We start from the raw sequence: 16655 nt of genomic DNA, 5'->3' as shown, positions 1-16655 counted from the left end.
TTTCGGAAATGTTTCACATATAGATGCTGGGATGTAAGTCTAACATTTTAGGCCTCCCTCAATCATGAACTTCCACTTAATCAGTCAAATTACAAAAATAATATAATCCATAAATTATTTTAATTTTTCATTTTGGTTGCGCGAAAAACGTTCCGAGTTCCGATTTTCGGGTACATAGAAAATAATGTTATTTGTTGCACTGTAAAAAATCAGGAGTGATTGCGGATTTTATTTCAATTTAAATTCACTCCATCCTCGGAATTTTTACAAAAAAATCACTTCGCATGCGGAGTAAATAGAGAGTTTGTTCTTTCATCGAAGTGATTTCGATTTAATTTAAATTTGTATTCACTCCGATTTCGGAGTTTTAATATTAAAATAAACTCCCCTTCGGAGTCAATTTCACTCCAAGGGGATTAAATAAATAAACAGTCATCCGCTCCGCATTCACTCCAAATTGAATATGCGTTTACTCCCCAAATTTTCACAGTATGAGAAGTTGCTTACAAATTTATTGATAATATTTTTTAAAAATTTTTCGTAATATGTAAGTGGAAATTATGTACGGTCTGACGAATGAGTTCTACATTATTTTTTTTTCATCATAAAAAAAACTTTCAACTTTAAGTAAATTTCCAAGTTGTTATTTCAAGTTAAAGTATGAAACGTATAAAATAAACTTTTGTGGTAAATTTTATTAAAATGTTTTACAACAAACTTATAAGTTTAAATTCAAAAATAAATACAAACTTTAACATTTATTTTAAAAGCGTCAACAAAAAGAAAAAAAAGTCTTTTAACGTCATTGTCGTAAAGTGTTGATAAGTAAATATTCATTATCATTAGTAAAGTAGCTACTTTAAAAATCAAATACGTCAACAGTAAAAAAAATTGAATAAAACTTTGATATATAATATCTTCACATAATGAGAAAGATAAAGGTGATAAAGTTAAAAATATAATAGTGTAATTAAGCAAAAGAGTAAGACAATAATAATATAAAGATAATAATTAAATGTAAATAAAGATGAGTGAAAAATTAATAACACGCAAATATTTACAAAAGATATGTGTATATTTATAAATATAAATTTATTAAATATTTTAATAATATAATTAAACCCGATAAAACTTATTAATTTATAAATGAAATAAAACCGCCCAGATTTACCGCTCACTCACTCACTTAAAATAATTTTTTTATTTTTATTCTCCACACATTTTTATTCACGTCACAGATCATTAATGTATATAATCGTCAATCTACACACTTCACCCGAGTTTCAAGTAGATCATTATCATGTCGATGCCGGATGTTATTTTAAATAGCTCAGACGTATATCGAAATCGATTGAAAGGGTCGATAAGTCTTGGAAGGTTATCTCTAAAAATAAATAACTTACGAAAAAATGCATAAAAATATACATATATATAAATCAATATATAAAATTATTTACTTTCTCAATACAATTTTATAGTTATCTCTCGCGTTATCTTTTAATTAACACAACCTTCTTGATTGTTGATTGCACTTGATTGCAATAAAAAAAAATATTTTATTTAATAAATTTATTTACTAAAAAATTTTCATATTGACATATTTATATTTATACGTTCAAAGTGAATTAAATAGATGGCAATTGTTGGCTGATAAATCTCATCTTTATTTAATATCCATTTCGATCGTAAATGTAGTATATACTTGTGTGAGTTTTACATGTTATATATTTTACCTATTAAAAATATCATATATGTATGTATCATATATGTATGTATCATATATCATATATGTATATGTGTATGAATATATATATATAGAAATGGCGAGATAAACCTCCTGGCCACGACGGTCGGTGTCAGTTAATCGTGACTGGCAGGCTCGTGCGTTAAACGGATCGTTACCGAGAGAATTGTTAGTACGTTTGCTATCCGATTCATACAAACATGCTGGACCAAGTGATCGAAAACAGCCGGCTGGCCAACCGAATAGAATTACTAGTAAGTGTATATATGTATATATATATAATGGGCCGTATGGCGAGTGTAACGGACGTATGAGTATGAGTATAGTGGAAAATATGTAGTATAGAGATATATGTTAACTTGACTATAAAGATAAAGAGAGTAAAGGAGTTGTTCGTCACTACCAGTTAACTTTAGCCGTTGATATATACATATTTGTATGTATATTATATGTAAATATGTATTTATATAGATTAATATATGCATATGTATATACCGGTAATATACTTTACTATGGGGCGGCGGGTGTCAGTCAGATCAAGAACAGGCAAATATAACGGGCGGGATCGATAGTATCGCTGCTGATGCTGGTGGCTATTATTAGTAACAAACCATCGTACACGTTGTGGCATGTATGCAAAAGAGAGAGAACTAACTTGTTATTCACCTTTACCCTCGTCGCTGCTGGACCGCGTGTGGAGAGTTGAGAGTATAAAGTTGATGTATGCATGTATGCATGCTGTACATATACAACTTCCTTGAACACACAGATATAACATTTCTCTCTCTGTCTGTTATTTTTTATTTTTTTTTTTTTCATAAATATTTTTTTAACGTATTAAAATATGCGTAGAACTAAGCGACTTTAAATTTATATCACACAGGTGGCACGTATCTAGTTGCATCTTAAATTTTTTAGTAAGTACTTCCGAGACTATCATTTATTTATGAATTTATTGTTTTATTTATTTATGCATAAATGCATACATTTCTTGAGTGGGATAAAAATTAAAATTAATAAACAAGAATTAGCTTTTAATGACATTAATAATAATTTTTTTTTTACAATTTATTTTAATTATCATAAATTATTTTTAGATTAAAGTTTATATGTGCAATAAGAAAGACAGGTTGTATAATATCGTGTTAATAATAGTAAAGATGATGTTTAACTACGAAAGATTTAAGCGTAAATAACAATCAAATGTCTTGTGTAGTATCTATCTAGTCGTGCTGATCTGATGATAAAGATAAAAATATTTTCTTGGGTAACGTTATCGGTTACAATCAACAATTCCCTCGTTAAATATTAAATAAACACCTTTCATAGAGATTTTAACCTCACCTTTTTGTTGTCCTTGACATCATCTTCTGGATCATTTCTTCTATAATGTACAAATAATGTACACATGCTCTTTCGTGTGTTACAAGCTTTCATTTTGTTTTTTATGTCAGGCTTTGTCTCTTTTTTTTTTATACTTAAGACAACTCGGGCATCTATAATCTATAATAGCTTATAAAAAGCTGTTAGCGTAAATATATCAAGGTTATTAGTGTACAACATTTTTTAACCTATGCAACTATTTACAAAAATACAACTTTATAAATAACTTTATCAATATTAACCTACAATATTATCAATTTAAATTCATGAATGTCAAAAAAAGTTAATTAATTGTAAGTCATTTTCAAATTTGAACTTTCATTAATTTAATTTTCATAAAATTTTTATTTATTAAAAAAATAGTTACACTAAGAAAAAAAATAACTTTTAGAAAAATTTCATATTTTCCTTAGAAATTATGCTATTTAAAATTTTCAATCTAATATATTTTTATAAGTGTGAATGTAGCAGACATCAGACGAATTTAAAACTATAAATAAATAGAGTAAATAATTAAAAAAATAATATTTATAAAAAATGCACTTATTATAATTTCAAAATTTTTTTAATGCGCATTTATTTTAAATCTAATTTTATTAGTTATTTATTCTAAATGGAGAGAAATGCAGGTCGAAATTGAGTAATAATGACAATCACAATAAAAAAATTGCTATCTCAAATAAAAAATCACAATTCTTAAAATAAATTACGATGGTTTGTAGAAAATTTATTTTTTATTTTAGTTATTACTATCTAGATTGTAATTTTCACTTATCATAATAATTACAATACAGCTTCGTTAAACTTTCGCTTGGAAAAAATCAATATTAACTTATTCAAATAAAAATAGTTCGATGTTACAAAAAGTAGAAATTGTTTTCAGAATTATTAAATGTTAGTACATTAGCCGCAATTTTTGTTTCGTTGTTGATATATATTACATCTTCAATATAATTCTGCGAAGATTACTGTACATTTTAGAATGTCGGTAAGATAAATTGTTACTCCGGGAGATAAAATTACTATCTGGATTGTAAAAATTACTCGCCAGAATACATCTTTGACAAAGCGCGTTAACTAATATTTACTAAGTACAATAGTAAAAATTATTAGTACATTATAATATTTATTTGTCGCTAGTAAATTTTATTTTGAATGGAATAATTTTTATAATCAATAGAAATTATTTTGCTAAATAATATGTTGTAATCTTTACTTTGAGTTTTATACAAGTTTTGTTTTTTAACGTTTCAAGATAACTTCTCGAATCGTAATTTTTTTTTTCAAATTTAGTAAAAATTGCTTAATTTTCTTTTCTCCGTGTATTTATTAATAACCTTAAATTTGTCTGCTCTTTGCTACATTCACACTTATTATATTTTTAATGCAAAAATTTACAGATTTCATTCAAAATAATTATCTCAATCGAAGAAAAGTAGTGTTCAAATTCATCACGTACTTTTACGGTCAATATAAAATTTCTTTCCGGCTATTTATTATAGCTGCGATGGATATTTGAAATAATAACAGTATTTTATAAAATACTTTTTTTATTTATTATCTTATCAAATTGCAATAAAAAAATGGATATTAATATTTTTTTTTAATAATCTGGCTTATCAATTACTATTTTATCTGAAATAATAAAAAATAGAAAATGGCAATTGTCAACAATTATTTATTACATACATAAATCTATTTAAATTTACGTATAAATAATTATTGTTATTATTATCGTATTGTTTTATTTCTTTATAATTTTTTCTCACGAAAAGTCAACGTATAAGTAAATAAATGAAAGTTACTGGATCATAAGCATGAATAAATATTTTAAATTCACAACATTGTAGTATATCCATATGAGAATACGCATAATAATGTTACAGGAAAGACTGGTGACTCGCCCTTATCCATTTGTGGAATTCAAAAACCGCTGTCATGACATTTTATTGTCGTTTATGTACCTTATAAAAGACCAAATGTGTAGCAAATATAAAATATTTAAACATATATACCACATGTATATATATATATATATATATAAGACGGTAAAAATGATCAAGGTATAGCAGCAGTTTACCTCGTGTCCCACACAAGTAAAATGAATTTGAAAAATGGACAGGCCACTAAATAAATTTAAAAAAATAAAATTTTATAAGACTTTAAAGAGAATCTTAATAGTCTATATAATACATCTATATATGCATAAGCGACCTCACCGCGACCTTGTCCCTTCTTCACTCTGGTCTGTTACAACAACAAGCAGGGACGCCTTCTCTGTGTATCGATAACCCATAAATTTGACTTGCCGTCTTATTTACGATACTGCTGTTGCCCGTTGCGCTGCGATGCCCAAGGCGGTCGCAGTCTTGCCTACCATGACCTACGACAACGTCTATACTTCTTATATTACTACATACATTATACACTCATCTTATCTCCTTTAAATTTTCATTTATAACAGGACAACCTCAACTCGAGTAATTTATTCTGTTCAATTGAATCTTAATATGACCACTACATACTTCATTTACATTCTTATTTTACCAATTAATTTCATTTTTTATCTTATTTATTTTTTATTTCACTTTTAAACAAGATCACCAAGCTGTAAAAAATTGGGAGTGAATTTGGAGTGATTCGAAATCACTCGGAGTTTCGGAATTTTTACAAAAAATTCACTCCGTAAATTTTTTCATAGTGCAAACCCATAAGTATTCAATATTTAGGGTAAAGGTACCGTTTTTCGCCACTTTAGAACCAGTTTTGGACACTTGAAAAATTTTAATAAATTAATTTGTAAAAGACGCAATGACGTAATTAATTTTTAAAATGTATTCAAAGATACTTTTAACCCACTATTAAAATAGTAATTTTATTTTACACTTTTACTTATTGAAATAAAGTATCAAACGTCCAAAAATGGAACAGTGGCCACAAATGGTACTCCTACTCTATATTTTTTTTAAGATTTTTTTTTTTTAATTTTTGGTTTACATTCAATTGGAGATTTTTCAATTGGAAATTTTTTTATTCATCTTTTCTACTAAGTGGTGTTATTAATGTGTAGAAAAAATAATAAATAATTGTCAGTTTGCCAAAAAAATATAAATGTTGATAGCGTCCAAGTCTGGGTCCATTCGTCCGTGCAAAATTACTCCGGATAGCTTTAGAATGTTATTTGGCAAAAAATCAAAATTTCATTACTTGCTTCTTGTCTGGATCTTCTTAACATTATTATTTATTTATTTATCACACTATATAAGTAACCCAATAAATTATTTTTACATCAATAAAATAACACGGTGATTAAAAAGTTTTTTATCTGTTTGTAATTACATGTATTAATTTAAATGAGTTGAATAATTTTTTTGTGTTGTACAACATGGGAATACAAATGAAGATTTAAAAATATATTATAATTTTATTCATGATAAATTAAATTTTTTATAAGTATCAAAATGAATTCAATGAATTTTAACTCTTATCGAAGATTAAAAACAAGTTAATGAATAATCGGTTACAATAATAAATTATTTTAATTAATGTGCTGGTGATTTATTTATAAATATACGTTATTTATCAAGGTCTTGTGATTCACGAAAAGTTAAATTCACTTTGACGCAATTACAACAGTTTTGAGATTATATTACGCCACTTTTAAAAGCCGAGACAGAGAGAGGGTTAAAAGTTGCGCGTAAACGTCGACGAGTTACCTCAAAATAGATGAATGTATATGTAAGTTTTAAAGAGAGAAAGACGTTTTACAAACACATACCACGTTAACGGACCGACGTTTAATTCTCCCATCTTGTCTCATATATTTTGTCTCGTTCCTTTTTCTTGGAGGGCGAATGTTGAAATCAGGTAACAGAAACTTGTACGTAACTTATAAAGTCAAGGTATATTATTTTATTAACTTATGTTTTTCTTCTTGTTATGCCAAAAATAACACTTTAAATATACTAAACTAATTGATTACTACATGCTTTACTTTTTTTTTTTTACAATTTTGTTTCATTGATCATCAGATTTAGATTTACACTTTTATACATAACGTTCATTAACAGTCGCCTTGGTTGTTATTTTGGTTCTTGCACAGAAATCTAATTCATTTTCGTCTCCAAAAAGTTGTCACATCATAATGTTTTTTTTTTTAATATTCTACACAGGAATAAACTCCAAAATTCCATATTATTTTTGTTCCGCGAAGTTACAGATTGATTCAAACCCAAAACTAAAAATTATATTATTTTCATGGTGATGCAAATATTGAAATTTTAAATACGCGATCGGAAAAATATGATAATGGTTATTTTCGAGACAGCATTTTATCAATTTTTATTGTGCTATATATCGAGAAAAATTTGCATAATCCCGGGTCAAAAAATAACTTGATTTTTGCGTAATTTTAACAATTGAAAATAAACCAAGTCTAGCAAGACAAAAGAAAGTCAAGTTTAAGTTATTTTTTTGAATAAATGAAAAACAAATTTTAAGATATGAAAACACATTCGATTTTGACTTCCTCTTGTTGGGAATTGAGGTATGGTAATCGTGGATGATACAAATCAATTTATTAAACAAATGAAAATTATTTCTTGTTATTAAATACGCGCTCTAAGGTATGTCTTCACTCGCAAAAGATTTAGCTTAGACGGCTTAGACTAACTTATTCTTTTAATTTTATTCAACACTGAGGTCTAACAACCTCTCCTCTTTTTGTATAACAAAGATGTCTGTTCAAAATCTATATATATATATATATATATATATATATATATATATATATATATATATATATATATATATATATATAAGTGCAAATGAAGAAAAACATATTGCCTTGCATTTACTTAGAACATGGGTCTCAATCTCTCGTCGATCCAAGTACCTAAGGTCATAAAATTTGATCCATACTAGCTTTCTTTTCCTCAAGTAAATATATACATATTTTGAACTCAACTTGAAAAATATATATACTACGACTTAAATGTAACGCTGTTCGAAATAATATTTGGAACAGAATATGTAGTAAAGAGAAATATTAAATAAAATATATATCGGAATAAAGATTGATTTTTGAACAGAGAATCCAACACCTTGTGACTAAGTTGTTTTTCTTAGTATCGATTTACGCCAACTAAGTCAAATTAAAGTCACGTTGTCTTAGATTTTACTTAGTTGACTTAAATTTTTAAGTTATAACTTAATTCTCATTCATGATCAGATGTGGACATAACTAATCATTCATGTTCATGCATGATCAGACATTACCATAAATGAAAGTTCGTTTTGAGGAGAGAAACTCTTCAAAATGACCATGAATGATCTGACGTGGGCATACATGATCTTATTTGATCAAATATGAATCATGTATGGCCAGTTATAACTCCTATATGGTCAAATTTGTATCATGTATGATCAGATTTAAATCATACATGATCAAGAATGATCAAGAATGGATGATTAAATCTGATCATTCTAAAGGATTTGGTCTTTGGATAATAAACCTCATGCCTGCTCATACATAATCATGTCTGGATCATGGGTGAATCTTAATGGATCATGTCTGACCATGCATGACTCATGCACAATTCACGTATAATCATGCATGACCAGTCATAGATTATGCATGATCATGCATGCCAATTTTTTATTGTGTAAAGAAGTCATATTGAAGTTAAAAAAAAAAGGTGTAGCCAAAATAAAGTTAATTTAGTCAAATTCAAGTCAAAAAAATTATACTAATATCAAATTCAAGTTTATTAATTCAAAAGCAAATCAAAAAGTCTATGTCAAGTTATTTTTTTGACCCGGGATCTAATAAAAATAATTCAAGTATACATTTTTATTCAAGTTAATAATTTTTGGTTTTCACAAAATTGCCTAGAAGAAAAAGATAAAAAAAAAAACATTGAAAAATATAAACTTTAAAAATTTTTTATAATTGATAATAAGTAAGATTGTACTTCAGCATAATTATCGTTATTGTAGATTAAGTAATTACAAATTTTTTTCATGTCAGTGAAGATTTATTACCACTGAATATAAAAATTTTTCGATAGTCGGTGCTTATAATTTATGTATCAGTGATATTTTATTTAAAATTTATATAAAGAAAAATAAATAAATTTATTTGAATAAAAAATCTATAAAATGATTATTTAATTAAATTCCTATAAATAAATAATTATAAATTAAAACTTAAGGAAGTAAAAGCCATTAGAGTGATAACACATTCTAAGTGACTGTAAATTTATAATGAATAGATACACAAAATAAACCTGAATATCAAAGTGAATAAACGATGAACGCGGTAGTAATATAAATTGTGTTGAAAATAAAAATAAAAAAAAATTAATTAACGGTATAAATGATATTTAACACAAACTGTAAAATATTTAAATCAACAAATTATACAATTATAGGGAATAATAATAATTAATGACAAATAATTGAAATTATTATTCGTATAATAACATGATATAAAGATAAACGAGTTTCCATTGGATGTACATCCAGCACACAAACATTTAATGACGTCAATCCTTTTTGATTAAAGTAACTGCGTGATTCGCATAAAGAATCATCATTTACTAATGCATGTTATTCTATGCACACATATATATCTTTCACTTGAGACACTACTTTAGTGAGTAACAGTAGTTGTTTCTTATATTCACTGTCACTGTCACTGTCAGTGTCACTGTCATTGTTATTGTCATTATCATTGTCATTGTTATCGTTTCAAGTGCAAGATCCATTGTAATCGTTAAAGGATCGTCTGGCTTGATAGAATTCACTAAATAACGTCTGATGATAATAAAAAATCGATATAACGAACGATATTTTGCAACTCAATCATATAATGCCTGATGACATTTGAATTAACGTCAATTAACTTACTCAATATTTATTAAAATCATTATATGTTTTTTTATTAGCTCAAATATTTTTTTTCCATTTAAATTTATTGTCAACTCTTTAATTAAAATATTTATTTATATCACGGCATGAAATAAATATAAAGTCAAGTTAGATAGAAAATAATAATATTTATATTTATTATTATGATTATTATCAGTTACAACTAAAGTTGTCCATTTAAATTCATGGTAATAAAAAATAAATTTCTCTGATATGTTTAAAGGTTTATTTACATGAAAAATCATATCATGCACCTGTGAATTGCATGTAGAGCCTTAAAGCGTTTGTAAAATAAAGCATCCGGTTACTTTACTATTTCTTCCGGATGCAATCAGAGAAACAAGTCGTACGTGTGTAACGTCGTACAGTATCAGTAAAAGATATAATATGTGCATACAAAGAATAACGACGAAGAAAAAAAAATTAAATTATTCAAGGTGCGAATGATGAAGAAGAAAAGATGAAGAAGACATACAAGAACATAAAAAATAAATGAAATAAAAATATTCAATCATTAATTCATCGTGAGCACCTTGAACTGTTCTTACACTCAAGTCCTTAAACATATTTCCCCTTTGTAGGATCGACTCCCTCTACTTATAATAGTCCATCTCTTTCTCACTTGACATCACATATAAATCCATTCCCCGTGGGTTACGAGTACACCGACACTGGCAAGGATACTCACCCGTTTCTAAATATAAATATAAACTATATATATATGTGTATATATACGTATGTACAAAGGTAGTATGTAACTGCGAAATGGAAGAATAGAAGCCGGTTACGGTTGAGTGTATCGAAGAGAAACACTGTACTGGAAACTTTTAACCTGCAGATATTGTAAATCCTGATGTTTCTACTCCTTGCTTCAGGATATACATAACTATATTTTATTTCAACTTCTTCATCATCATCATAATCATTTTTTTTTTTTTTATTTTTTCCCATCGTACTTTAGTCATTTAAATTATTATTTTTTACGAATATACATCACTGTCTCATCCACATATATATATTGTATATATATTTTAGTCAGCAAAATCCATCTCTTAGCTTCTGTTTTTGACATTGATAAGAAAGTTAATTGAAACAGTAGACTTTAATTTATTCACAAGTAAATTTGGCAAAAAAAAAAAAATGTACTCAAATTATTTTACTATAATATTATCGCAACTTAAAATTATTCGCTTCATTTATTATTAATTAATATAAATCAATAGTTATTTTTAAATATTGATTATTTTAATATTCAATTATTATTATATATATTAGTTATATGCTCAACACATAATTGATTATTAAATTAACTTATAAAATGTTTTTTTTTTATTTATTGAATAACCCTTTTAAAAAATATAAGATAAAGTAATTAATTAATATTTTATCTCGAGTAACAAATAGAGGGTTAACCTCGGCAATGAAGCAGATAATTAAGGTCATTCTTGTGTAGTTCCGTAACACGTAGCTATCACGTGCACATATATGCTTGTATGTATTATATATATAGGTATACTTATTACATAAATTATTTAACATTTGAGTCGTATACTTATATACATACACTACATGTATATTATGTATTAAATAAAATAAAGCAGGATGCTGCATATCAAACTGGTCACCACACTCTATAGGTGACATCCAAAACATCAATTTCTATATACGTTCCGTAGTTCCGCTCGACATATGGCCATTTAACGCTCCTGCAATTGGGAAGGAAATGAATAATTTATCGATAAAAAAGAAAATTTTTTTTAAATTTGAAATATTGCCACTTGACTTATAAGAGTGAATTTATTTTTGTTACAGATCGGCCATACATCACCACCACCACCTGCACCATCTTCTGGTCATCTACAGCAGCAACAACAGCAGCAGCAACAACAACAGCAAGATAATTCACCACCACGCGGACCACGTACACTCTTACTACGACGCAGCGAAAATGGATTTGGATTTACCCTTCGTCACTTTATCGTCTATCCGCCCGAGTCCTGCTGTGTAAGTTGTACATTATTTTGATACTATTAAATCACTAAAGTGCTTTTGACAATTAAATTTATTGTAACGGATTATAGTGTATAGTTATATTGTTAACGAAATCTAGTTAATACTCAAGTTAATTATATTAATAATTTACTAGCTATCTATTAAATCATCAAATTTTAAATAATACATTGATAAAAAAAAAATAATAATAATTTTACTTATTTCAAACAAGGCTGTGTAAAAAAAATTAGTTCCAAAAACGTTCATAACAGTGAACTTCCTAAATTTGGACAATTCTAAACTTTAAGTTTAAGATTTTTGGGACTTTGAAAAAATTATAAAGTGTAAAGGTCAGTTTTTTTTTTTTTTTTTTTTTTTGACTTGTTCAAAAATAGTTTAATAAATGAGTGATTGGAACTAATTATAAACTTTTTTTGAATTTATTATGAACTTATCATGAACTCACAAAACTGCCAATTCAAATCCTTTTTGCTTAAAAAATTTCAACCAACAAAATAAAAATCTGCAATTATTTTACAGCACCAAAAATGTTCAACTCAAAGTTCAGAATTGTCTCAATTTTGTAAGTTCACTGTGAGAAACATTTTTGGAATCAATTTTTTTTACACGAGAGATTTAAAATTAATTTAATAATCAAGTTATGGGATGAGATTTAGATGACTTAAAATTCATATGAATTAACAAAAACATTTCTATACAGATATTTTTTTTACGATCAATATTTAAAAATAAACTCGACTGATTGTGAATAAGGAAGTACGTGAAATTTTTTTTTCTTTTTACATATAGTAAAGATTTTTTTTTTATTTAAAAGATAAATTTGATCGAAAAAATATAAGCTTAATTTATTATTAACACAGTTCATACATTATTTGTATGTTTCATTGTTGGAAATTTATTCGCTTTATCATAATGACAAATGAACTTAAATAATTGATTAAAACTGATAAGAGATTTTGAATGAATGATTAATAATGGAGTAAATAATAGATAATTAACATAAGTAAAGAAAAGTTAAGAAATAGTCAAATAATATATAGTGCGTACGTTAAAAATTTATGTGAATCTTTCTTTAAATTTAAACGTTTATAAAGATTGATGCTAATTAATATTTTTAAAAAATAAAATAGATGCTGCCAGGACACGAGCGGACAAAAATCGAAGAGCCAATGGACACAATTTTCGTAAAACAAGTACGAGCAAATTCACCAGCAGCAGAAGCAGGCCTTCGGACTGGAGATCGTGTCGTATCAGTGGACGGTGTGCCAACTCGTGGCGAGCAGTACGCAAGTGTCGTTCAGCGAATCCAGCAAGCAGAACCTTGGCTCAGACTATTAGTTGTTTCTAAAGAAGACGATATATTACAAAGGGTATCTATATAAATATACATATATTTAAGAGTATATAGTTTAATAATAAAATAAAATAAATTTAAAAATATTGAAATAAAAATTAAAAAATTTCAGTATTTCGGTGATACTGCGCACAATCCAGAGACAAATCAACGACCGGCACGACTACGTTCTCCTGACAAAATATTACAAAAACAACGTAGGTCGATGAGTATGATTCCCGGGCCGTCATCAAGAACAAGACAATCTTGGATTTGCCAAACACTTCCTAGCTCAGAAAATCAAGGTACTGCAGGTTCTTCGTATCGATTACGCGAGGATACATTTAAAGATCAATCGGCAAATAAAATGACGACGTCAGTACCAAATATTCAAAGACGGCCATTGACAGAAGCACGTAATCATGAAAGTATTTATGGTCGTACTGACGATCGTAGTCAAAGAAGATCATTACCACAGCAGCAAGATATTATTGATCCTATGGGACAGGTTTATCGATCACCACCTGACGCAAGATTCGATTTATACGATCGTACACGTTCTGAGTCGATATACTCACGACCAAGTAGCGAGCAAATCTACGACAGGATCAAGGATCCAATTTACGAGCGAGTTAGACCAGATTTAAATACATTTAGTAAGTCGCTGGATCATCAGTATCCTATGTCTCGGGCTGAACCACAAGTACCAATTTACCGGCCTGGAAGACGCGTTGTTACAAGACGCGCAAGTGAAGGTAGTGGTCCAATAAATGATTCTGAAGGAAGTGGGGGAGTAGGAGGAGGAGGAGGACAGATGGCTTATAGTAATAACGATGGATTTAAATCTGGTGATCCAGGATCAAGATTAAGTGTGGAATCAAGGCAAGATTCGTCACCGGTTAGTAAAGATAGCAGTATATCTTCTTCTTACGATTCAACTTCAACACTGACGGGTAATGAATGTTCAGACGATTCTATAATGACGAGACTGAGAAAGAGTTTTGAACAAAAGGAAGAATTTTTACGGCGTCCAAGTCATCCTATTGGTTGGTTATTGCCTGATGAAATGACGAGGATAAACCAGTGTCAGGGTGTAATTCAACGTGAGTTTTATGCGCGACCTCAAAAACTCCAGAGACAGGTTTGGCCACCAAATGAACAACAAAGTCAACAACAAGTTATTGATACCGCGCATCATCAAACCCTTAATAGAAATAATACTTTGGAAAGAATTAAAAACAATAAACCGAGTAATCAGAATTTACAGAGAGTGCGTAATGATATAGTTGAAGTTGGTAGTGACGTTACCAATTCTAATGACGTAAAGAATGGTGAACGTGAAGGTGCACAAGCAATACGTGATAAATTTTATTCATCTTTGTATGATACTAACAATCAGTATGGTAAAGAAAATAATTTTAATAATTATCCGACTAGTAAGACTGTAGTTAATAATGAATCACCAAGTCGCAATACTCCGAACTCATCACCGAGAAATACAAGCAATAATAAAAATACATTTATTACGACCTTATCAAGGATACATGAAAATGTTACAAGTTTAGCTCAACAACAACAGCAACATCAACAACATCAACAACAGCTGCAACAACAACAACAACAACAACAACAGCAACAACAGCAGCAGCAACAAAGCTGTCATGAACTTCGTAATGGCACTTCATCGCTTCCTTCATCACCTGGACCTGACAAAAAAACGCCAGATAAATTTCCAGTACCGCCTCAAGGACTTCAAATTGTTTCACGTCGAGCTAAACAATTTGAATCCGGTAGACTACTAAGTGACGATGACGAGCCAACTAGTGATCGTACGAATTTATACAAAAGTGAGTTGTCAAGATTATCAAATAAACGAAGTGTACCAAATGTTGCCGTACGAAAACGTGAATTTGAATCAAAAGCTGAATCACATGAAACTAGAAGAATTACTGCTAATCGTGAAAGTAAATCATTAGATTCCGGTGAGTTTTTTTTCTGTATTATAGATAACTTTAATGCTTTGAATCAATAATTCTATGGAAACATTAATTGTTTTTAATTACTGAGTTTTTTTTTTCACTTGGATTTCCGTAAAATTATTGATGCACTAATTAATGAGTAAGCACCTGTAATACAACAAATGCTTGTTTTAATTAAATTATTATTTATATAGATATAGATATAGCTTGATAAGTAATTAGTATTGAATTTATTATTTTAATTAAAATTATCATAGGCAAAGGGTTATCGGGAAATCGAATAATTCCGATAGGCAGCAAATACATCCATTGCGAACCACCTTCGGGTTACAGAGATGATAAAGGTAGAATTTTATAGTGTGATGTATTAAAGCTGTTATGTTAAATGTGGCTGAATTTATTTTATTATTTAATATCTGTATTTGTCATTATCATTGTTATTAATATTCATTATTTTTTTTAAAATAACACACCGCAGTATTGTAATTTTTGTTTTTATTATTTTTTCTTTTTTTTACGCGATTGATAATGAAGTGAGTCATATATGTATTACGTCAACTTGTATTTGTGTGATATTTATCAATGTAACAACTAATTAAATATGATAAGTGAACTGAGAAAACGTTCATACTTAAACTATATATTTATATATCTGTGATACTTGATTTGAATGTTGTATGATTATATCGAGACAGCGCACTTTTGTGTATGCCCAAGAATCAATACAAGAATCGATGGATCAATGATATTATTAATAATAATAACAAAAAATATAAATCATATTAATAATAAAAAGAGAAATTAAATGAAATGAAAGCTTGATTTGATATGAAGCCTGAAGATATAAAATAATTTAAATGTTTAATTTTGTTTTGGGTTTTGTTTTTTTTTTTTTTTTATTTTTTGTTAACAATGTTAATATAAATTTAGTCGTTTATATCGTAGAAACACCGGCGATGGATATGGAACCGGTTCGGTTGCGAGCACGAAGTAATAGCGCTGAATCTTGGGAAGCTGTGAACGGAGGAACGACCCGACGAGGCGTCAGACATACCTGGCAGACAGAACCCGAGGATCCGGAGGGTGAAACACGAAACAGCAAGGCTAAGAGACAAGACAGCTATCTTCAGGCTGTTAGAAACCACCTCGGTTAGTCTGCTAAGAATTTTCTTATCCGATCTCTTCTCGTGGACGAGTTTTGCATAGTAAAATAAATTTATGGCAACTACTCATGAACTGATATACAAACGTTCGAAAACAAAATTTTATTATT

The 16655-nt window shown here is 28.3% G+C and overlaps 1 protein-coding gene across 5 annotated transcripts in view; it reads left to right on the top strand.

Annotated features, from left to right (window-relative positions):
- LOC103576070 (rho GTPase-activating protein 21) overlaps positions 1 to 16655 on the top strand; it is a 121982-nt gene that overhangs the window by 80055 nt on the left and 25272 nt on the right. For 2 of the 5 annotated variants that reach the window (XM_008556099.3, XM_008556103.2), the window contains exons 3-7: positions 11870 to 12061; positions 13201 to 13440; positions 13537 to 15385; positions 15640 to 15726; positions 16328 to 16531. In XM_008556099.3, coding sequence (XP_008554321.1) covers positions 11870 to 12061; positions 13201 to 13440; positions 13537 to 15385; positions 15640 to 15726; positions 16328 to 16531 — 2572 coding nt within the window. The remainder of the gene's footprint in view (positions 1 to 11869; positions 12062 to 13200; positions 13441 to 13536; positions 15386 to 15639; positions 15727 to 16327; positions 16532 to 16655) is intronic. The other 3 variants (XM_008556102.2, XM_008556104.2, XM_008556105.3) reach the window with 3 other exon arrangements.

Source organism: Microplitis demolitor, chromosome 3, assembly GCF_026212275.2.
Source record: "Microplitis demolitor isolate Queensland-Clemson2020A chromosome 3, iyMicDemo2.1a, whole genome shotgun sequence".
NCBI lineage: Eukaryota > Metazoa > Arthropoda > Insecta > Hymenoptera > Braconidae > Microplitis > Microplitis demolitor.
This window is presented reverse-complemented; position numbering and strand designations above follow the sequence as displayed.